Genomic DNA, 25,460 nt, shown 5'->3' with positions numbered 1-25,460 from the left:
TTTCTCATCCAAAACCACTCTGTGTTTGTGCATATGGAAGTTGGGACGGATGGACAGACTGGTACCTGTGGACAAAGAGTTTCCAGCTGGGATGCTGCCATGCGGACCAGCTTCACTCCTTCCTCATTGTTGGAGATTGAGCATGCTAGGTTGGCCACCTAAAGAGAAACGTATTTTTAGTTAGAAACAGGGCTACTGGATATACATTTTGAGAAAGACAGACGAAAGAACAAAGAAGAGAATGACAGAGAGAGGGGGAGATGTTAGATAAGTTCATTATGGTAGCCCGGTACAGCGATTCATCAAAAATACAGCAGCTCTGCAATGCCACTAATCCTTGTGGAATATAAAAACCCACTGCTGGGAAATAATTCATATAGCTGCAAAAATGAAACATGAGGAAAAAATTGGATGGAACCAAAAGCGAAACAATCAAGTTTGTATTTGCTTGCTACAAAAGCTGAATTCCCAAAATGCAAATCTATGCGATGGCTGATAAAGGAAATATTCATTTTCAAGACTAAACTGTCATGATGCCTCAGTGTCATTAATCTCCTGAAATCAAGGTTATCCCTGACACCTTTACAAAAAAAAAAAAAAAAACCTACAAGTGAGAACAGGACTCAGCCAAGCATGGCTCTCTTGCTGCTGCCAATATTTACAGCTTGTGAGTATATCATTCAATGTCACCCAACAAATCAAGTTCTCCAATAATAAATTCACAACATTCTGCATCCTCAAAAGTAACTGTGACGTGAACAAACCAATACTCATAGAAATTTAGGTCAGAGACAGAAGACTCCCATTTGCTGGTTAGACGTGCTGGCAATGATGCTGAAACAGAATGTTTGGTTCTACAGAAGTGTGCCAAAAAGGGATTATCCAATGGACCAACAAAATGTGCTAAACATAATCAGTTACAAAAGCAAATCCAGCATCTCTCGACTGCAGGAAAGAAGGAAGAAGAGCTGAATTTTTGTATATTTAAATTACCAACCTGATATTATGCATATGTATAATATCAGTAATATATATATACACATATATACACTCAAAAATATAAACGCAACACTTTTGGTTTTGCTCCCATTTTGTATGAGATGAACTCAAAGATCTAAAACTTTTTCCACATACACAATATCACCATTTCCCCCAAATATTGTTCACAAACTAGTCTAAATCTGTGATAGTGAGCACTTCTTTGCTGAGATAATCCATCCCACCTCACAGGTGTGCCATATCAAGATGCTGATTAGACACCATGATTAGTGCACAGGTGTGCCTTAGACTGCCCACAATAAAAGGCCACTCTGAAAGGTGCAGTTTTATCACACAGCACAATGCCACAGATGACACTAGATTAGAGGGAGCGTGCAATTGGCATGCTGACAGCAGGAATGTCAACCAGAGCTGTTGCTCGTGTATTGAATGTTCATTTCTCTACCATAAGCTGTCTCCAAAGGCGTTTCAGAGAATTTGGCAGTACATCCAACCAGCCTCACAACCGCAGACCACGTGTAACCACACCAGCCCAGGACCTCCACATCCAGCATGTTCACCTCCAAGATCATCTGAGACCAGCCACTCGGACAGCTGCTGAAACAATCGGTTTGCATAACCAAAGAATTTCTGCACAAACTGTCAGAAACCATCTCAGGGAAGCTCATCTGCATGCTCGTCGTCCTCATCGGGGTCTCTACCTGACTCCAGTTCGTCGTCGTGACCAACTTGAGTGGGCAAATGCTCACATTCACTGGCGTTTGGCACTTTGGAGAGGTGTTCTCTTCACGGATGAATCCCGGTTCACACTGTCCAGGGCAGATGGCAGACAGCGTGTGTGGCGTCGTGTGGGTGAGCGTTTTTCTGATGTCAATGTTGTGGATTGAGTGGCCCATGGTGGCGGTGGAGTTATGGTATGGGCAGGCGTCTGTTATGGACGAAGAACACAGGTGCATTTTATTGATGGCATTTTGAATGCACAGAGATACCGTGATGAGATCCTGAGGCCCATTGTTGTGCCATACATCCAAGAACATCACCTCATGTTGCAGCAGGATAATGCACAGCCCCATGTTGCAAGGATCTCTACACAATTCTTGGAAGCTGAAAATGTCCCAGTTCTTGCATGGCCGGCATACTCACCAGACATGTCACCCATTGAGCATGTTTGGGATGCTCTGGACCGGCATATACAACAGCGTGTACCAGTTCCTGCCAATATCCAACAACTTCGCATAGCCATTGAAGGGGAGTGGACCAACATTCCACAGGCCACAATTGACAACCTGATCAACTCTATGCGAAGGAGATGTGTTGCACTGCATGAGGCAAATGGTGGTCACACCAGATACTGACTGGTATCCCCCCCCCCCAATAAAACAAAACTGCACCTTTCAGAGTGGCCTTTTATTGTGAACAGTCTAAGGCACACCTGTGCACTAATCATGGTGTCTAATCAGCATCTTGGTATGGCACACCTGTGAGGTGGGATGGATTATCTCAGCAAAGGAGAAGTGCTCACGATCACAGATTTAGACTGGTTTGTGAATAATATTTGAGGGAAATGATGATATTGTGTATGTGGAAAAGGTTTTAGATCTTTGAGTTCATCTCATACAAAATGGGAGCAAAACCAAAAGTGTTGCATTTATATTTTTGTTGAGTGTATATACACATATATAAAGAGTTCAGATGCAAAACCCAGTAAGTTTTTTTTTTTCCTTTTTTTTTTTTTTTAAATGGAGAAAAATGCAGTTGAAAATGGAGATCTAAAGAAAACCGTATTCGGAAATACAGACTTTCATCAATAAAATGAAAACAGTTTGTTCAAATTCTTTCATATTTTGCACACTGATGGTCCCCTTGACAGTCAAGTACATGTTGGCCTCAACCAAAAATTTATGGTTTTGGAGATACTGGGTTTTGCATCTGAACTCTTCATAAACTAAAAGTAGTTTTGGTAAACTATAAAAAAAAAAAATAAATAAAAAAAAAATAAAAAAAAATGGAGTGCTAAGCACCATGATTAAGAAGAGAACAAGGACTATATATTCTACAAAAATAATGATTAAATAAATAAATTAATTAATTAATAAAACATAACTTTGCTTAATGTGTTCAGTATGTTTCGAACAGTAGTGCTCTGAAAATCAAGAACTGGATGAATCACATAAACAGGCCTATAAATGTGGGTCATTCATCAACTTGCCTTAAATTATATGTGAGAACTAATGGAACATTTGCCTTTAGGGAAGCCTGCACTTGCTCAGCCCACAATATTATGCAAACAGGGCATAAGATTCAGTAATGGCACTTTGGTGCTCCTCCCTCTTCTCAGGGGACAAATGGTATTCACTGCACACTCACTACTTTGTGAGATGAGGAAACTTTAAACATTTGGTTAGTTCTCACTGTCCATGAGACAATGCAGTCGTAAAGATGTCTGGACACTGTGCCTCCATTCATTTAATCAACAACAATTGGCAGAGGCTATTAAAGGGGGAGTGGGTTCCTCTACTGCTCAGTATTCTTGATACACATGGAAATGTCAAGCATTCTTAGAAAAGAAAGACAAGACTCCTATTGCGACACTGCTATTATATAATGGCCGAGCGGATCCTTGTTATTTGATTGGTGGCTTATATGGTATGTGACATGGATTATTCATACCATTTGCCATCATGTTTCATTAACTGTACAATAGTATACAAATAATGAATGTTTTTGAGTTCAATGGTACAAATATTTCATGAGGTGAAAGCTGGATGGTATGTTCCAACTTTCACCGAATTAAATATTCGTTCCATTGAAAGAAGTAAAAATATTCATTCTCTGTTTTATATAACGGTCAAAATAGATCCTTGTCATTTAATATTTTATTAATTTCTAAGCAACAGAAAAGGAACTTACATTTTGGTGTTCCAGTGCTGCTCAAGTCCAAATTGTAACGTGTACTCCAGTGATGCTGTGCACTGATTTCAGACTTCCATAAAAAAAAAAAGACTGCGTAGTTCCTCAGTCCAGCCAAAAATCACGTCAGTGTTTCATGTGAACAGGTCTTCATGCATCCAGAAGGCTTATAGCAGAGTGGATTTTGTGTGTGTATGCTACAAGAATTAGCAGTGTCAGTTAGCGCAAATCAAGTCATCGTATCGTTGTCCCCCGCGCACGCACACACACATGCAACCAGGTTGGTCGACTGTGTACGTCCTCAGTGCAGCGAAAAAAAAAAAAATCACGTCAGAAATGAGTCCAACTTTTCATTCTTTCTTCCTGCTAACAGCCTCCAGACAGCACAGTGGATTTGTTTTGTGTGTGTGTGTGTGTCTTATAAGAATTATCAGCGCAAGTTAGCTCAATCAAATTATGGGAGAGTCGTCCCCGTGCGCACACGCACACACATGCAACCTGGTCGGTGCTTGTGCTTGCGTGTACTACCAAAAAAAGACTGTACATCCTCAGTGCAGCGAAGAGAGAAAAAAAAAAAAAAAAAAGGGGAAAAACGTGTGCACGCACACGTGTGCACGATCGAGCCTGCGTACGTGTGTGCAGAGTGCAATGATACCAAACATATGGAACCAAATTTGCACTCTAAATGCAATGCAACACAAATGGGATGAATTAATCCATGTCATGTGACAAACATTAGCCGATTAGCCGTAGTCAATTTTAAACCAATCTGAACTACCTAAAGTGACAAAACAACAATTACAATCGAGCACCAGCGTACTAAGGCTGACAAAATATGTAAGTACGGCAATCATGTTGAAAAGAAGAATTACAAAAAGTAATAGTTTGGACTAGATCTGTTCAGCTGTTATGGAATTAAGAGTTATAAAGTTATATATAGTGTTACATAGTGTTGCTCAAATTTGGGTGATTAAGGTCATCGATTGACCTAATACGATTTGAAATAAAATAGTTTTGTCAATTTGCTTACCAAACAAGGTCAACATCCATTGGATTCTGACATGTTAACATGAAACATAACTAAACATAACAGCTGGTGCCAACCATTCTATTTCGTACCTGGATATAGCTGCCAATCTGGGAACCTAAACACACATTTGCGTAGGCCATGGTATACTGAAACTGGATTTATGTTTTGTTTAGTTAGGTGGTTTAAAAAAATTAACTCTAAAAATCCATCTGAGCATTGAAATTCATGACAATCTCTTGTCTAGTACTCCCATCACTAGCCATACCTCAGCCCTCCACATGAAATTGTTCATTTACAGCCCACAATGTGTTGATTTATTTTGACAAAGGATAAAACATATTACAATTATATTTAATAGCCAAATCAATTTTGTTAGGTTAGACAATGCTACAGTAAAAGTATTTATTCTTAAAAAAACAACACTTAGGCAAATTTTATATTCCCTCATTTGACAGGCTAACATTATTCAACATAGTTTTAGATAGAATGTTACTTAAGACTTGCTGTTCCTACTCGTTTTAATATTGCAGCTACTGAACTCTAATAAATAAATTTAAAAGAAAACCTAGACTTGATCCCGGATTGCTGGCTAATTACAGACTGGTCTCAAATTACTACTACTCAAGTTACTTTTTCACGAATACTTTAAACATTATATGTGTATGTATTCAAAACAATTTTTGTATGTCCAGTAACCTCTGAACCACTGCAGTCAGTACCTTGAACCAGTCATCCAATAAATTCTAGAACTGTAGTGGTGCCTTCATCACATTTCTGCTGTCGGACTTTAGTGCACCTTTTGACACTAGATCATTGCATGTTATCATACATGAAAATGATCTTGCAGGACTCCCAGAAATGAAGACTGTATTTACATAGAAGACTCGAAAACAGGCTTTATTTTTATTTATTTTATAGATTTTTTTTATGTGGATGACAACCACCCTTAAGAGCAAAACAGAGGAGGAAAAAAGAACATAAAATTCTGACAAATGCTAATAAGGCCAACAGCAACTTTGTCCACAAAGGAAATTATACTATGTTCATTGCCCCAGAACATCTGTGTGTGTGTGTGTGTGTCAGACAGCACATGACCCGATGTGTAAACTATGTAATTAGAATTTCATTCTACTTACTGAAGCTGCGGTTATACTGTAGCACTTTCATTACATAACTATAGCAAGCATCAAAGAAACACTGCTTAGATTTGAACCAGCATGCAATTAATGTTTCAACAGTGTAAAAATGGACCGCTGTGAATAGTTAAACGTGTGATTTCACTTTTTCCACATTTTGTAATGCTATAGTCTTATTCCAAAAAGGAGAAAATTATTTTCATCCATATTTGATACACAACACCTCATCATGAGAACGTGAAAAAAGATTTTTGCAAATTTATTAAAAATAAAGAAACAAAGAAATCACATGTACATAAGTATTCACAGCCTTTGCCATAATACTCAAAATTGAGCTCAGGTGCATCATGTTTCCACTGATTATGCTTGAGATGTTTCAACAGTTTAATTGGAGTCCACCTGGGGTAAATTCAGTTGATTACACATGATTTGGAAAGGCACACACCTCTCTCCATATGAGGTCCCATAATTGACAGTGCATGTCAGAGCACAAACCAAGCATGAAGTCAAAGGAATTGTCTTTGTCTGGAGGCACAAATCTAGGGAAGGGTACAGAAACATTTCTGCTGTTTTAAAGGTCCCAATGAGCACAGTGGCCTTCATCATCTGTAAGTAGAAGAAATTTGGATCCACCAGGACTCTTCCTAGAGCTGGGCCCCCGTCTAAACTGAGCGATAAGGGTGAGAAAAGCCTTAATCAGGGAGGTGACCAAGAACCTGATGGTCACTCTGTCAGAGCTCTAGCATTTCTTCTTCCAGAAGGACAACCATCTCTTCAGCAAGCCACCAATCACACCTGTATGATAGAGTGGCCAGACAGAAGCCACTTCTTAATAAAAGGCACATGGCAGCCCACTTAGAGTTTGTCAAAAGGCACCTGAAGGACTCTCAGACCATGAGAAACAAAATTCTCTGGTTTGATGAGACAAAGCTTGAACTCTTTGGCATGATTGCCAGCCATTGTGTTTTGAGGAAACCATGCACAATCCCTACAGTGAAGCAGAATCATGCTGTAGGGATGTTTTTCAGAGGCAGCAACTGAGAGATTACTCAGGATTGAGGGGAAGATGAATGCAGCAATGTACAGAGACATCCTGGATGAGAACATGCTCCAGAGTGCTCTTGACCTTAAACTGGGGCAACGGTTCATATTTCAGCAGGACAATGACATGTGCATTTTCCTTTAAGGCTGGGTGCAGCATTAGCTAGTTATTTTCCAGAGAGGTGACTGGCAAACTGCAATGTGATCCTCCAGGGAAGTGGATAGGTATCACAGGAAAATGTATTTAATTAGGGTTCTTAGCACCAAAAAAGGCTTAATGCTTCATTCCAGACGATGGCTGATTACTTGAGCAAGTGCTGCAATTTGAAACAGTGATTAATGACGCATTTAATATTTCATGCCTCTTGAAAACAATGTCATCTTTTAGAAATTACTTGTGTCACATAATGTGACAAATGCTGGAAACACAGACCTATGTTTGGCATGTGAGTAACTGTGTATGTGTAAATACACCCAAAGAGTGTTTTGTTGTGAGTGGGAAAAACTGGATCTCCCATCTCCTAATAACAGAGCCAATACTGCAAAATGTCAAACTAGTAGTTCAAATGGAGCTTTGCACACACAATGTGCAATATCTAACTCACAGCTGTTTTAGAAATGTAAAGCTTGAAGAGAAAAATCATCTAAATTCGGTTTGACGTTTATAGGAATGCCCGGTTTATTAATGCTAACCATAGACTAGTTCTTGCTTCACTAAATATTCTGATAAAGGTCAAGAGGTGCAACAGTTTTAATCTGTCTAAACTACTAAACCTGACAGAAAGAGGACAGCAAGCAAAAATGACTGCAACAAATGACTAATGTAATATGGGGGACCTTCCACTACAGCACCATGAAGGCTGCAGAGGAGTGAAGCTGGAAATGTTCCCAGAAGATGGTGTTTCATCTCAAGAGGACACTCTGGGTATCACTTAAAGTCACCGCAGCATACACTTCTGTGGCAAAACCAGACTGTACAGTGAACTCAAAGAGGGCTGGGCAGACACTGTGAAGCCCCATTCAGACATGTAGTCTGAACAAATGTTCTGGTATAGCACAGTAGTACATATGAACATGCATGTGGTGCAGAATGAAGTCAAAGTTAAAGAGATCATTGTCGTCCTCACACCCTCGTAATATCAGAGGATAGCTGGTGGCAGCCCCTGAAACGTTTGAGGTAAAAATTGAATATTCCTGAAAACACTGATCTCCTTCCAACTACATGTCTCAATGTGCAGATGGGTCATTCCACTTTAAATTACCAGACCTTCCAGCTTGATGGTCTCAGAAGTACTTAGTTCTTTGATATTTTGTAGACTGTGGTAAAAGAAGATAATAGCAGTTGGTTTTAGCTCAGTATCTCTCTCCGTTCAGATTTTATGGGGGTTTGAAAAAGGGGGCGTGTCAGCGTTAACCATCTATGGCCCGTTTGTGAGCATTTTCAACTGCTCTTATTTCAAAATTTAAACAAGATATTATGTCCATTGTTTCAGAATATGTTTATTATGTCTCAAATTCTTTGTAGAAAATACCCAAAGCATCATTAACCCCTTGTAGACTGTGCTGTTGCCAAACAAAAAGTAAAATTTGATCGACGTGGTCAGAAAATGAGCCATTTTAGGGGTGTATTTTCTTACACTTCTAAAACAGTGTAGGTTTTGGAGTTTCTCTTGCCTACAGAACACATAAAAGGCTATCCAAAAATGCATAGAGAACAAAAATACTAATCTTGAATTCTGAGCAAAATTAACCCCTTTCCAACCAACTTGGTGGGCGGGGCCCTTTTTGGCCCATTATTTGACCATGTGGGTACCCTTAGATTTCCAAAATGAAGGTGTCATTTGAAAACTCTAGAGTACTACAAAAAACCAAAGCAAACATGGAGCAAGCATCCCTTCATAGAAAACAATGGCATGCTTTTTAAGAAAAAACATGTTTCAGCAGATCCCTGTGATGTACAGCAAATGTACACAAGATGTACACTGATGTTACATTAAATCACACATATGACTTTTTTTTAAATATACTGGTGGAACCTTAAACATGATGAATGTATTATCTTGCTGGACTTTGCAGAGAATTATTCCTTTATAGTGCAGCCCAGGGATACCACTGGGACAATTCCCAAGCCACTCTGCATCCCTTCACTGTGTACTACAAAGTGGATAATTCCTTGCAGTGCCTCAGAATTTGTGTAATTAGTGATCACTTAAAACATGACACCATTGCAGTTCACTACTTTCAGACTAAGGTTTTGCCACTGGTGCAGGCTGCAGTTCCCACTGAGATAAACAGAATCTTTTACTTCAGTGATGGTGCTGCTAGCCAATACAAAAATTTCAAGAATTTTTGCAACTTGATTCATTACTATGAAGATTTCGGGAATGAAGCTTCGTGGCACTTCTTTGCCACTTCACATGGGAAAAGCCCATGTGATGGAATAGGTGGCACTATTAAGCAAGAGGCAGCCCGGCGAAGTCTGCAGGCCACAACTTCAGGCCACATCTTAACACCCCAGCATCTCTTTGAGTGGGCAAGTACAAACATTAAGGGCATTCTGAAAATCTTTATTTCAACAGAGGATATCAAGTCCCATGCAGTAAGTCAAACAAAGTGCTTTGAGAAGGCAAAAACTATACCAGGCACCGGGGTAACCAATGCTTCACTGTCACAGAAAATAGCACCATTCTTGTGAAGAGGGTTTCTGGAGGTGATGTGGGAGGATTTGAATGTGGAATCCCTATGCCAAAGGTCCTTGAATTTAGTGAATGTACCCCTGGTCAATATGTTGCTTGTTTGTATGATGGTCATTGGTCAGTGGTGGCTTGCAACCATCTTGGCACAGTCTGAAGAAAATGAGGATGTACAGGCGTCATTCATGCATCCACATGGCCCTGCAGCTAACTTTCACTGGCCACGGAGGGAGGACCTCTGCTGGGTGCCGCTGATTCATATTCTGTTGGTTAATGCCCCAAGCACCTCTGCCCTAGGGAGGAATTACACCCTTTCTCCCAATGATTTAGAGAAAATTGCAAGATGGTTCAAAATATTTAAGACAGGCTAACTTAAGACAGGCTAATTTAAGACAGGCTAACTTCCTGGTCCCAGGGTTGGGACCAGGAAGCAGAGTTGTAGTCTTACACACCTCTCTGCAGCTTCTCTCCCCCTGCCATCCCCTCATTACCCCATCCCCGTAGAGACGGTGCCTGCTCCCAGACCACCAACAACCAGCAAAAATCTATTTAAGCATAAAAATTCAAAAAGAAAAAATAATATAGCACCTTCAACTGCACCACAGACTAAAACAGTTAAATGTGGTCTATTAAACATTAGGTCTCTCTCTTCTAAGTCCCTGTTGGTAAATGATATAATAATTGATCAACATATTGATTTATTCTGAAAAACAGAAACCTGGTTACAGCAGGATGAATATGTTAGTTTAAATGAGTCAACACCCCCGAGTCACACTAACTGTCAGAATGCTCGTAGCACGGGCAGAGGAGGAGGATTAGCAGCAATCTTCCATTCCAGCTTATTAATTAATCAAAAACCCAGACAGAGCTTTAATTCATTTGAAAGCTTGTCTCTTAGTCTTGTCCATCCAAATTGGAAGTCCCAAAAACCAGTTTTATTTGTTATTATCTATCGTCCACCTGGTCGTTACTGTGAGTTTCTCTGTGAATTTTCAGACCTTTTGTCTGACTTAGTGCTTAGCTCAGATAAGATAATTATAGTGGGCGATTTTAACATCCACACAGATGCTGAGAATGACAGCCTCAACACTGCATTTAATCTATTATTAGACTCTATTGGCTTTGCTCAAAAAGTAAATGAGTCCACCCACCACTTTAATCATATCTTAGATCTTGTTCTGACTTATGGTATGGAAATAGAAGACTTAACAGTATTCCCTGAAAACTCCCTTCTGTCTGATCATTTCTTAATAACATTTACATTTACTCTGATGGACTACCCAGCAGTGGGGAATACGTTTCATTACACTAGAAGTCTTTCAGAAAGCGCTGTAACTAGGTTTAAGGATATGATTCCTTCTTTATGTTCTCTAATGCCATATACCAACACAGTGCAGAGTAGCTACCTAAACTCTGTAAGGGAGATAGAGTATCTCGTCAATAGTTTTACATCCTCATTGAAGACAACTTTGGATGCAGTAGCTCCTCTGAAAAAGAGAGCTTTAAATCAGAAGTGCCTGACTCCGTGGTATAACTCACAAACTCGCAGCTTAAAGCAGATAACCCGTAAGTTGGAGAGGAAATGGCGTCTCACTAATTTAGAAGATCTTCACTTAGCCTGGAAAAAGAGTCTGTTGCTCTATAAAAAAGCCCTCCGTAAAGCTAGGACATCTTTCTACTCATCACTAATTGAAGAAAATAAGAACAACCCCAGGTTTCTTTTCAGCACTGTAGCCAGGCTGACAAAGAGTCAGAGCTCTATTGAGCTGAGTATTCCATTAACTTTAACTAGTAATGACTTCATGACTTTCCTTGCTAACAAAATTTTAACTATTAGAGAAAAAATTACTCATAACCATCCCAAAGACGTATCGTTATCTTTGGCTGCTTTCAGTGATGCCGGTATTTGGTTAGACTCTTTCTCTCCGATTGTTCTGTCTGAGTTATTTTCATTAGTTACTTCATCCAAACCATCAACATGTTTATTAGACCCCATTCCTACCAGGCTGCTCAAGGAAGCCCTACCATTATTTAATGCTTCGATCTTAAATATGATCAATCTATCTTTGTTAGTTGGCTATGTACCACAGGCTTTTAAGGTGGCAGTAATTAAACCATTACTTAAAAAGCCATCACTTGACCCAGCTATCTTAGCTAATTATAGGCCAATCTCCAACCTTCCTTTTCTCTCAAAAATTCTTGAAAGGGTAGTTGTAAAACAGCTAACTGATCATCTGCAGAGGAATGGTCTATTTGAAGAGTTTCAGTCAGGTTTTAGAATTCATCATAGTACAGAAACAGCATTAGTGAAGGTTACAAATGATCTTCTTATGGCCTCGGACAGTGGACTCGTCTCTGTGCTTGTTCTGTTGGACCTCAGTGCTGCTTTTGATACTGTTGACCATAAAATTTTATTACAGAGATTAGAGCATGCCATAGGTATTAAAGGCACTGCGCTGCGATGGTTTGAATCATATTTGTCTAATAGATTACAATTTGTTCATGTAAATGGGGAATCTTCTTCACAGACTAAAGTTAATTATGGAGTTCCACAAGGTTCTGTGCTAGGACCAATTTTATTCACTTTATACATGCTTCCCTTAGGCAGTATTAGACGGTATTGCTTAAATTTTCATTGTTACGCAGATGATACCCAGCTTTATCTATCCATGAAGCCAGAGGACACACACCAATTAGCTAAACTGCAGGATTGTCTTACAGACATAAAGACATGGATGACCTCTAACTTCCTGCTTTTAAACTCAGATAAAACTGAAGTTATTGTACTTGGCCCCACAAATCTTAGAAACATGGTGTCTAACCAGATCCTTACTCTGGATGGCATTACCCTGACCTCTAGTAATACTGTGAGAAATCTTGGAGTCATTTTTGATCAGGATATGTCATTCAAAGCGCATATTAAACAAATATGTAGGACTGCTTTTTTGCATTTACGCAATATCTCTAAAATCAGAAAGGTCTTGTCTCAGAGTGATGCTGAAAGACTAATTCATGCATTTATTTCCTCTAGGCTGGACTATTGTAATTCATTATTATCAGGTTGTCCTAAAAGTTCCCTAAAAAGCCTTCAGTTAATTCAAAATGCTGCAGCTAGAGTACTGACGGGGACTAGAAGGAGAGAGCATATCTCACCCATATTGGCCTCTCTTCATTGGCTTCCTGTTAATTCTAGAATAGAATTTAAAATTCTTCTTCTTACTTATAAGGTTTTGAATAATCAGGTCCCATCTTATCTTAGGGACCTCATAGTACCATATCACCCCAATAGAGCGCTTCGCTCTCAGACTGCAGGCTTACTTGTAGTTCCTAGGGTTTGTAAGAGTAGAATGGGAGGCAGAGCCTTCAGCTTTCAGGCTCCTCTCCTGTGGAACCAGCTCCCAATTCAGATCAGGGAGACAGACACCCTCTCTACTTTTAAGATTAGGCTTAAAACTTTCCTTTCTGCTAAAGTTTATAGTTAGGGCTGGATCAGGTGACCCTGAACCATCCCTTAGTTATGCTGCTATAGACGTAAACTGCTGGGGGGTTCCCATGATGCACTGTTTCTTTCTCTTTTTGCTCTGTATGCACCACTCTGCATTTAATCATTAGTGATCGATCTCTGCTCCCCTCCACAGCATGTCTTTTTCCTGGTTCTCTCCCTCAGCCCCAACCAGTCCCAGCAGAAGACTGCCCCTCCCTGAGCCTGGTTCTGCTGGAGGTTTCTTCCTGTTAAAAGGGAGTTTTTCCTTCCCACTGTAGCCAAGTGCTTGCTCACAGGGGGTCGTTTTGACCGTTGGGGTTTTACATAATTATTGTATGGCCTTGCCTTACAATATAAAGCGCCTTGGGGCAACTGTTTGTTGTGATTTGGCGCTATATAAAAAAATTGATTGATTGATTGATTAAAATTGCTAGCCTCAGTCATTCTTGGTTTTGTTTAACCCAGATACATTTTGGTCTAAAAACAGATTTTACACAATTTCATGTATTGTTTATTTGGCAAGAAAATAGATGAAGTAATAAATGATAGTAACTGGTGCATGGCTTGTAAAAGTGTAGTTATGTTGAGTATTCACAAACTCCTACATGTGTGATTTAATGTAACTGTACATTTTGTTTACATTTGCTGTATATCACAGGGATCTGCTGAAACATTTTTCTTAAAAAGCATGCTATTGTTTTCTATGAAGGAATGTTTGTTCCATGTTTGCTTTGGTTTTATTTTGTAGTACTCATCAAGAGCTTTCAAATGACACCTTCATTTTGGAAATCTAAGGGTACCCACATGGTCAAATAATAAGCCAAAAAGGGCCCCGTCCACTAAGTTGGGCGGAAAGGGGTTAATTTTGCTCAGAATTCAAGATTAGTATTTGTGTTCTCTATGCATTTTTGGATAGCCTTTTCTGTGTTCTGTAGGCAAGAGAAACTCCAAAACCTACATTGTTTTAGAAGTGTAAGAAAATACACCGCTAAAATGGCTCATTTTCTGACCACGTCAATCAAATTTCACTTGTTTGGCAACAGCACAGTCCACAAGGGGTTAATGATGCTTTGAGTATTTTCTGCAAAGTATTGGAAACATAATAAACATATTCTGAAATAATGAACATGATATCTTGTTTAAATTTTGAAATAAAAGCAGTTGAAAATGCTCACAAACGGGCTATAGATGGTTAACGCTGACGGCCCCTTTTTCAAACCCCCATAAAATCTGAACGGAGAGAGATATTGAGCTAAAACCAACTGCTATTATCTTCTACTACCCCAGACTACAAAATATCAAAGAACTAAGTAATTGAGCCCATCAAGCTGGGAGATCCCTCAATTTTGGGAGATTTCAAATGGAATGACCCAGATGAGCTCACTGGGTCTGTCTCAAAGATAAACCAAGAGTCCACATATAAATGTCCTTTAACTGCCACACACCTATGCTGAGCTTTTTCCGGTCTAAATTACGCTCATAGCAAGCGATTTTCTAAATACAGTCACAACTGAGAAAACTGAAAAATGCAAAATATGAAACCAGAGACATATGAAACTAAAAAGCCTAGAAAACAAATTTTGGACGATATAATATTCATTTTAACTGATTAAGAGCTTAAGATGAACTTTGCTTCATCTCATCAGGCAGACATCCAAAAGAGTCACACTGTGCAGTCTGGTGGCACAAAGAGCTGAGAAAACAGGCTAGGATGGCACAGAGGACAGCCGAGGAGGTATCCGTTAGAGGAATCAGTAAGCAGGTGACACAGCAGGTGTATGAGATGAACTCAAAGATCTAAAACTTTTTCCACATACACAATATCACCATTTCCCTCAAATATTGTTCACAAACCAGTCTAAATCTGTGATAGTGAGCACTTCTCCTTTGCTGAGATAATCCATCCCACCTCACAGGTGTGCCATACCAAGATGCTGATTAGACACCATGATTAGTGCACAGGTGTGCCTTAGACTGTCCACAATAAAAGGCCACTCTGAAAGGTGCAGTTTTGTTTTATTGGGGGGGGATACCAGTCAGTATCTGGTGTGACCACCATTTGCCTCATGCAGTGCAACACATCTCCTTCGCATAGAGTTGATCAGGTTGTCAATTGTGGCCTGTGGAATGTTGGTCCACTCCTCTTCAATGGCTGTGCGAAGTTGCTGGATATTGGCAGGAACTGGTACACGCTGTCGTATACGCCGGTCCAGAGCATCCCAAACATGCTCAATGGGTGACATGTCCGGTGAGTATGCCGGCCATGCAAGAACTGGGACATTTTCAGCTTCCAAGAATTGTGTACAGATCCTTGCAACATGGGGCCGTGCATTATCCTGCTGCAACATGAGGTGATGTTCTTGGATGTATGGCACAACAATGGGCCTCAGGATCTCGTCACGGTATCTCTGTGCATTCAAAATGCCATCAATAAAATGCACCTGTGTTATTCGTCCATAACAGACGCCTGCCCATGCCATAACCCCACCGCCACCATGGGCCACTCGATCCACAACATTGACATCAGAAAACCGCTCACTGACACGACGCCACACACGCTGTCTGCCATCTGCCCTGAACAGTGTGAACCGGGATTCATCTGTGAAGAGAACACCTCTCCAGTGTGATAAACGCCAGCGAATGTGAGCATTTGCCCACTCAAGTCGGATACGACGACGAACTGGAGTCAGGTCGAGACCCCGATGAGGACAACGAGCATGCAGATGAGCTTCCCTGAGACGGTTTCTGACAGTTTGTGCAGAAATTCTTTGGTTATGCAAACCGATTGTTTCAGCAGCTGTCCAAGTGGCTGGTCTCAGACGATCTTGGAGGTGAACATGCTGGATGTGGAGGTCCTGGGCTGGTGTGGTTACACGTGGTCTGTGGTTGTGAGGCTGGTTAGATGTACTGCCAAATTCTCTGAAACACCTTTGGAGACGGCTTATGGTAGAGAAATGAACATTCAATACACGAGCAACAGCTCTGGTTGACATTCCTGCTGTCAGCATGCCAATTGCACACTCCCTCAAATCTTGCGACATCTGTGGCATTGTGCTGTGTGATAAAACTGCACCTTTCAGAGTGGCCTTTTATTGTGGGCAGTCTAAGGCACACCTGTGCACTAATCATGGTGTCTAATCAGCATCTTGATATGGCACACCTGTGAGGTGGGATGGATTATCTCAGCAAAGGAGAAGTGCTCACTATCACAGATTTAGACTGGTTTGTGAACAATATTTGAGGGAAATGGTGATATTGTGTATGTGGAAAAAGTTTTAGATCTTTGAGTTCCTCTCATACAAAATGGGAGCAAAACCAAAAGTGTTGCATTTATATTTTTGTTGAGTGTATATTAAAAAAAAAAAGTGCAGGGCTCTACGGTATTGAGGGTGAAGAACAAAGTGCTTCACGCGGCTGGAATTGCTCTTCTGGCACTGCAAGCAAACTTTACTTTCATTCAGAAGTCTATCTGAACCGCTTAAAGGAAAGGTACCTGGACACTTGCACAAAGTTGATCTCCGCACTCCCACGCAATCTGTCATGCCAATGCACCCGCTTGATGCCACACTACATAAAATAATAATTTCATAGCTGATGACGCATTTGTTCTCAGAACTTGACTGATGAAACCGTTCTTTCATCACTCCCAGAATCACAGAGACATTATCTACAGCTATAGGTTGTCTCATGTGCACCTTGTGGTGAAGAATACATGTGGAATCTTATCACAAAGGTACTTATTTATAATATACGAGGGTAGGCTGAAAAGTTCTAAGGCTCACTATGATACAGTTAATGCATTAACTACATTATATTGAGCCTTAGAACTTTTCAGCCTACCCTCGTATATACCGTAATGGATTGGTAGAACAGTTGCATTTTCGGTCCTTTTTTTTAGTTAAATAATGTATCTGTAAAATTATGTTTATTATAGATGTAGCATCTTGTCATAATCGTTTAGATGCGCTGCGTGTAATGACACGCATTGACAAGTGACATGCAGTTTTTGAATAGGTTGCACCATGTTCACGAGTAGTTCAAGAAATTAATGCGTGCCAGAAATTCAAAATTTTCTTTCCGCAGTGGCACGCAGCTATGCACAGTTCACGAGTTTACTTATTGGCATGCAAGATTGCGTGCCAGCGAGGGGATCAAATTTGTGCAAGTGTCAAGGTCCCTTAGGCTTCCCCCCAGCAAATCAGAGATGGATCTGCATATTGATTTGGGAAACATATTAGGCCAAATGCCCTTCCTGACAAGAGAACATTACATGGAACACAGTTGTAGCACTGATTCGGAACCCCTCCAATGTGGAAACAGGCATGCTAACCATGGCCACCATGCCTACCTACTAGAGATGAACTGGTTTCAGAATGTCATGATTATGCAGAGCAAAATGATCATGTTAATGCTATCATCAAAAAAAAAAGTACAGATATCGTGAATATCGAATACCAATGTATTGACGACTGTTCAAAAAAAAAAAAAAAAAAAAAAAAAAAGAGGCAATCACAAATCGCTCAAGTGAGGAAACTTGTTACCACACAAAATCTGTGTGTAAATTATTCCCGAGATATAGTATCTGCATTCTCACAGATGTCTAATAAAAATTCTAAAACTCTGTTCTAAAATACTCACACACTGGGGAAGTGGTTGGGGAGCATGTTCTTCACCACAGCTGTTGCTGCAGTTTTACAACCCCTGGCAAAAATTATGGAATCACCGGCCTCGGAGGATGTTCATTCAGTTTAATTTTGTCGAAAAAAAGCAGATCACAGACATGACAGAAAACTAAAGTAATTTCAAATGACAACTTTCTGGCTTTAAGAAACACTATAAGAAATCAGGAAAAAAAAATTGTGGCAGTCAGTAACAGTAACTTTTTTTAGACCAAGTACAGGGAAAAAAATATGGACTCTCTCAGTTCTGAGGAATAAATTATGGAATCACCCTGTAAATTTTCATCCCCAAAACTAACACCTGCATCAAATCAGATCTGCTCCTTAGTCTGCATCTAAAAAGGAGAGGATTATCAAACTCTTAAAAGAGGGTAAATCATCACGCAATGTTGCAAAAGATGTTGGTTGTTCACAGTCAGCTGTGTCTAAACTCTGGACAAAATACAAACAACATGGGAAGGTTGTTAAAGGCAAACATACTGGTAGACCAAGGAAGACATCAAAGCATCAAGACAGAAAACTTAAAGCAATATGTCTCAAAAATCGAAAATGCACAACAAAACAAATGAGGAACGAATGGGAGGAAACTGGAGTCAACGTCTGTGACCGAACTGTAAGAAACCGCCTAAAGGAAATGGGATTTACATACAGAAAAGCTAAATGAAAGCCATCATTAACACCGAAACACAAAATACAAGGTTACAATGGGCTAAAGAAAAGCAATCGTGGACTGTGGATGACTGGATGAAAATCATATTCAGTGATGAATCTTGAATCTGCATTGGGCAAGGTGATGATGCTGGAATCTTTGTTTCGTGCCGTTCCAATGAGATTTATAAAGATGACTGCCTGAAGAGAACATGTAAATTTCCACAGTCATTGATGATATGGGGCTGCATGTCAGGTAAAGGCACTGGGTAGATGGCTGTCATTACATCATCAATAAATGCACAAGTTTACGTTGATATTTTGGACACTTTTCTTATCCCATCAATTGAAAGGATGTTTGGGGATGATGAAATCATTTTTCAAGATGATAATGCATCTTGCCATTGAGCAAAAACTGTGAAAACATTCCTTGCAAAAAGACACATAGGGTCAATGTCATGGCCTGCAAATAGTCCGGCTCTTAATCCAATTGAAAATCTTTGGTGGAAGTTGAAGAAAATGGTCCATGACAAGGCTCCAACCTGTAAAGCTGATCTGGCAACAGCAATCAGAGAAAGTTGGAGCCAGATTGATGAAGAGTACTGTTTGTCATTCATTAAGTCCATGCCTCAGAGACTGCAGGCCGTTATAAAAGCCAGAGGTGGTGCAACAAAATACTAGTGATGTGTTGGAGCGTTCTTTTGTTTTTCATGATTCCATAATTTTTTTCCCCAGAATTGAGTAATTCCATATTTTTTTCCCTCTGCTTGGTCTAAAAAAGTAATCGTTACTGACTGCCACAATTTTTTTTCTTATTTCTTATAGTGTTTCTTAAAGCCAGAAAGTTGCCATTTGAAATGACTTTAGTTTTGTGTCATGTCTGTGATCTGCTTTTTTTCTACAAAATTAAACTGAATGAACATCCTCCGAGGCCGGTGATTCCATAATTTTTGCCAGGGGTTGTATTTGCAGCCAGCAATAGTGGTTTCTGTAATTCCCAGAGTACAGAGCAACCTCCAATTTTGGCATTTATCACAAATGTGTTCTGGCTGCTATTGTTTTTAATCCTTGCATAAACTTGCCGTTTGGTATGGGTTTGGAGTCCAGTGACTTGAGGATCTCCTTTGGTCAGGAAAGATTCACGGACCTCATATTTGCAGATGATGCAGTGATCCTTTTGGAATAAATGGATGTCCAATTGCAGCACTTGCAAGGCTGAGTGTGGATTTTAAGTATCTGGGTTTACGACTGTCCAACAGGAAGATTAAGATCCAGACATTCAATAGCTGCCTGGACTCGGTGGGTCTGTATGTGGTCAGAGTACTCTGCCTCTCCTTAGAATCCTTGCTTGCCACGAGAATGGCTATGTCAAATGAGTAGTTTAGAGAAACTGATAAGGACAGTTAAGAATCATCAGCTACAACACTACTGTAATACATTTCTCCGAGCATAGCCCTTTGCACAGATGCCTCACTTTTGAGGACCCTACCAAATTGAAAAGGCCAAAGGGGTGCCAACACATCACCTGGCTGAGATAGATACTACTTTTACTTTTGGAAAATGGGAATGGGCCAGTGGTATGCGTGGGTTGTTGTCAAAGAGGATGTGAGAGGATACATTGCATGGTGGATTCAGCGATGTGCGATGCCACCAGCAAAGGCTTCCAGATCTGACCTCAGCATGACATCAATTTGTACCATTTTCATTTTCAAATATGAATATATAATTCCAATGAATAAATTTCCATCCAAACCCACGTTACACACCAATGGTTCATCTCAGCAACACTGTTACACATCAGGTTTTTGATTATTCAGTGATTCAAAATTATACATTACCTCAATCAGTTTATTGGCATGCTCACGAAACACCTGTGCATATTCCTTGACTTCCTTCTCGTTACCATTCTTGGCAGCTTCTATCAAGACCAGGAGGGGAACATTGGTCTCCAAAAAGGAGTCAGAGACATGATCCATTACAGCTTTACGCAGCTATGAAAGCAGAGAGAAAAAAAATGTGACGTAAGTTTTATTTCAACTCCACCAAGTGGCAGGTTTCACATAAATGCAAAAAAATATGACCATTATTTGTTATTATACAAACATAGAAATGCTCCCTTCAATATAATCCAAAAGTGTTTAAGTAACTTTGTTCGATCTTAATTCGTATCAAAAATGTATTTTACAGCATTGGTATAATTTTTTAATTATTTGGATACTAGATGAAGTTCTACCTATGCACAGTCATGTTTTTCAGGGAATAGGTTTTGGGTGAGCAGGGAAGGTAGTATTAGCTATGCTACAGTTAAAATGTGCTATGTATACACACACACACACACACACACACACACACACACACACACACACACACACACACACACACACACACACATTAAGAAAAGCAAACCTGTCTGCGCAGGTCTCTGGTTTTCTTTGTCATCCGATCAATAGCAGTATTCAGAGCGTCACTTCTGTCCTTCCTGCCCGCCTGAAAAATGAACATCAAAGAGTGATTCGAGGGTGTCACAATAGCTTTACTTTCCTTGATGGTCATTTACATTGCTAGCAAAAAAAAGTTCAGTGCAGTTTTTAATCAAAAGTCTAATTCATACAACAGAAGGAGCACCTGGACAGGTTAAAGGTTAGAAATTTAGGCTGCAAAGACATAACAGATGCAAAGAATATGGCACAAATTCACCTTTATTACAAATTTTACACTTTACCTATAAATTAACAAAATGTGACACGAAAATTTTGAATTCTGGACTCAGAAATGCAATCTAGGGCTATTCCAGACAATAAACTGCAGTGAGTGCAGCATCCCTTTTGGTGAGGGGGAAGGAAAAAAAAAAATAAACTTTCCTTATTCAAATTCATCCCAGTAGCATAAAAAGGTAAATATTACTCAGACATATGCTCTTTAGGGTTTTAGTGGGGAAAAATTAAGATAAAGCAAAATAAAAAAGAACCAACGAAGCAGCAGATTGAAGCACTGCATCACTGGTTCAAGGTTCAAAACAAAGCCGCACTGCAGAAACGGTTGATTACAGACCCGCTGCAGGGTCTGTAATCAATGTAGAGAAATGATCGTTGTCATTGTTTTTGGCCACTCTGAAGGGAATCGCTAAGCAAAAAGGTTACTCATGCCGATGGATCGAATCATTTCTTAATGATACCCGAAAACAATCAGTTCCTGATACCTAACCCTATTCATACCTTCCTAATTTTTACAAAAACTAATTTGTACAAAAAACAACAACCAGTTGTGTGTAAAATACACAACTGTTTATCTTGATTGTGTGGCCTTTTGAGGAAAAAAAAAAAAAAAAAGGAAAATACTACAATTAAAATATTGGATAAATTCCAAATAGCCAATATCCTAAACTGCAGAAGAGACTCAGACCATATTTACACTGAAATTACTACACCAATTGCAGTAGTGACTCAATGAGTAGCCAAATCCCGAACCACAGAGGAGAGAGATTCTGAATCACATTCTGTACATTGTTACAACATAAGCTAAAAAACTAAAAGTTTCTGAAAAACGAAAGGTATGGTGAAACAGAAAAAAATGAAAAGAACCTTAGATAAACAGAAAACAGCCACAGAGAAAAGGAAAAGAAGCAGTTGGACTATGGACTGTTTATCAGCTTTAGAATGGCTCACTATTAAATATCAAATATGGTGATGACACTGACCCGCTCCTTTCTACACTTGGCCCTATGAGGATTGTCTACATAGGTATGGGCACAGGCACTCCAAAGGCACTAATCCCTTGTGATTTTGTGTTGGTTGGATACAGTGCTCTGGGTAGGGCTTTACTTTGCTCTGTCCCAACTCTCTCTATCCCATTTCTTTCATATCTAGCCTATATGTCATTTCCAAGCCAGAGAATTCTAAAGCACTTCTTCAGGTACTTATTATGGAGCCAGTTTCTCTGCAGCATCTTTTATGATACTCAAATGAGTCTCTATCCATGTCCTTTAGGACAGATTTAGTAACACCTCTTCTTACAACTGCTAGTTCCAAGGATCGTGGAAAAATGCAATGAAAGTAAAGGATGTTTTCACAGAAATAATCATAGATTAGCAAAATACAGATTTCACATTTCCAGAGGGAATAATTCAATTAGACAGCCATTAATAATCCCACTGTTCTTTTTAAAAAAAATTAACACTGTTGAACACTAAATGGCAAGCCAGCAAATGTTAAACACTACTTAACAGCTATCACATCCCCTGAGAGTGACCACATTTTCCCCCACTCTCTGCAATCGCTTCCCAGCAGGACATAAAGTATGACAACAGTGCACTGTTCAAGTTAACTGGAAAGTTGTTTTGTCTTTAGACCTAATTGACTTGAGTGTTGCAAAAACCAAGGAATGTTTATTTGCTGCTGAACATGTGCAGCAATTTAACTCTCTATTGACTCGGTCGCACATCCGGGCACACACTCTGAGCTCTTAGCAACACAGGCTGGTGTATAAACAATAGCAGTAATAGTAAGCATAGTAGCATAGTAATAACAATAGCAGACAATGAAGTTAATGTGTTTTTTAATTTTCACCACTGTTTTGTTGTGTTTTATTTAACGCCACAGCAATGTGAGGCAGTGGGTTGTACCAACAAAACGAGAAAAAATTCAAATCCACCACGACACACCAAGAGGATTATACGTCACATCGATCATGTGTTACTTTGGGGGAAAATAATCAGCAGCTGGCCCCTCCTGGAGCAGACCAGCTATTGACAATGCATAAGCGACATAAATAATATAAAATACAAAAATATCTGGTGTGTCTATGTGGTAGGAATAAATATCAGGATATTCATTGAACATCTGGCCATTGTGTGGGATCATGTTTCCATCATCCAGCTTCATGTTGGTACGGGTGAGATGCCAGTCCTGCTGCTGCTAATTTGGTTTTATATCGCTCACGGTGATATTATCCAAACCCTCTGAATAGTTGAAGGCCACACTGAGGTCCCAACAACAGAAATATAGCTAAAATCAAATAATTACTTAAATCTGGAATTCAAAAGTAAATACCACTCCCACATACACAATGTATCTCTATGGTAAAACATGCTGACACCTGCGGAGTTTCACACCAGCGACGCGCCCGACACGGAAGTAAACTGGCAGTGACATGGCCGCGACCAAGTAAATTATCAAAGTATAGAGCAGCATTTCTCAAAGAGTAGCCCATGGACCACTGGTAACCTGTGAGTGACTTCTAATCCTCTGAGTATATTGGTAAATATCACATTTTAAATTTCTATATTCTAAATTAAATGTTTTTAAGCCTTTTAAAAATGACTCCAAATACTAACAGATAGTAATATAATGGAGTAGTTAGCAGACCTTTTGTTTTTGGATATTTTGAGAGTTGGGTGGTCTGTGAGATTTTTTTTTTGTTGTTTATTAGTTACGTAGTCCAGCATTTAAACAAAAATGAATTAAAAGTGTGTATATCAGACAAAACAATCACAAGTAAACAGGAATGTTCCTGGGTAAAAAATGTCAGTGGACAAAAGGCCCAATCAAATGTAAAAATAGGCCTTTTAAAGCAATGTACAGGCCAACAATGCGCATGCAGCCAGTCTCAATGCCAGTTGTAAATAAAGAATAATTACAATATTTATGGCTGATATTTTTTAACTGTACATTTTCTGTTTTCAGGTAAATGTGGATTACTTTACAGTTACCAGCTGAATAAGTCATAGTAAATAAGTCTATTACAATTTTTAAGTTTCTGATGTTAACAATAAATCCTTAAAAACTAAACTTTCTTTCCAAGTCAACAGTTCAAGATGCATCAATGTTTGCTTATACACATTAAAACTTGCCTAAACTGTCATTGTTTAAACCAGATATTTGCACTCACCGGACAAAAGCAAAAGTCCAAATGCTTTTGTATGGTTTTCCATGTAATAAACACTGTATATAACGGATTTTCGCTCACATCAGAGAAAATGTCCAGTCCGATCACAATGCATTACCATTACAAACCCCTTGTATATATCAGACAGAGCAGTCTGGACATGCCCAGTAACAGAGGTATGAAATGAAGTTGAGCTCTGATACTCGCAGATTTGAGGAAAGTGGGTACCGAATTTCCTTTATTAAAAGCCCAGCCATTTATGTTTTTCAAACCATGCTCAGACCCGGTGTCGCAGACCGAACGGTCCTCCCCAAAAATGGGCCCGTCCTGCCTCCACTGCGCATGTGTCATTTTGGAGCTCAGCAGCTCATCTGAGACAGACTCTCTTCACCCAAAGCGATCAAAGGGAATAATGGGATTATTAACCATCAGATGACAAAGTAAAACCTCTTAAATCATCCTAAAGTGAGTTTTAAGCAGAAACAAGGCTGTTTTAAGCAGAAACGAGGCGATAATCAGCGATGCTTTGAAATGACGGAGGCGCAGTGAACGCAGCAGGAGCAGCTCGTCGTGGCTTATGAAATAATGCTGAATTTATGTGGAAATGATTGTTGTACAAAAGCTTCAGATATCTGTCGCTGAGATAGATGATGACTGGAGTGCAGTTTGAAGCAGAAACAAGGCGATAATCGGTGAAATACTGGCAATGCTCCGAAATGACGCATGCGCAGTGAAGACAGGGCAGACCGATTTTTAGTGGGGACTGACACGCACCTGCTAAATGCCGGAGACCGCAAAGGCCCATGATTTGACATTTGAGGGGATTCACTCCTTCCTCTTCCGTCATATTTTAAAAGTTCTTGCAGTGTGCAGGCTGATTACATTTCGATCACGGATGAAATACATTTGGCAGAGAAGTCTACATATATGACCAACTTTACAACACAGAATTGGAAA

At 39.7% G+C, this 25,460-nt stretch overlaps 1 protein-coding gene across 1 annotated transcript in view; it reads right to left on the bottom strand.

The window, feature by feature from the left end:
• ctnna1 (catenin (cadherin-associated protein), alpha 1) overlaps positions 1–25,460 on the bottom strand; it is a 266,205-nt gene that overhangs the window by 85,545 nt on the left and 155,200 nt on the right. Inside the window, 3 exon segments of the mRNA XM_034181512.1 lie at positions 66–158; positions 20,459–20,611; positions 21,027–21,107. Of these exon segments, the coding sequence (XP_034037403.1) occupies positions 66–158; positions 20,459–20,611; positions 21,027–21,107 (327 nt within the window).

Source organism: Thalassophryne amazonica, chromosome 11 (assembly GCF_902500255.1).
Source record: "Thalassophryne amazonica chromosome 11, fThaAma1.1, whole genome shotgun sequence".
NCBI lineage: Eukaryota > Metazoa > Chordata > Actinopteri > Batrachoidiformes > Batrachoididae > Thalassophryne > Thalassophryne amazonica.
This window is presented reverse-complemented; position numbering and strand designations above follow the sequence as displayed.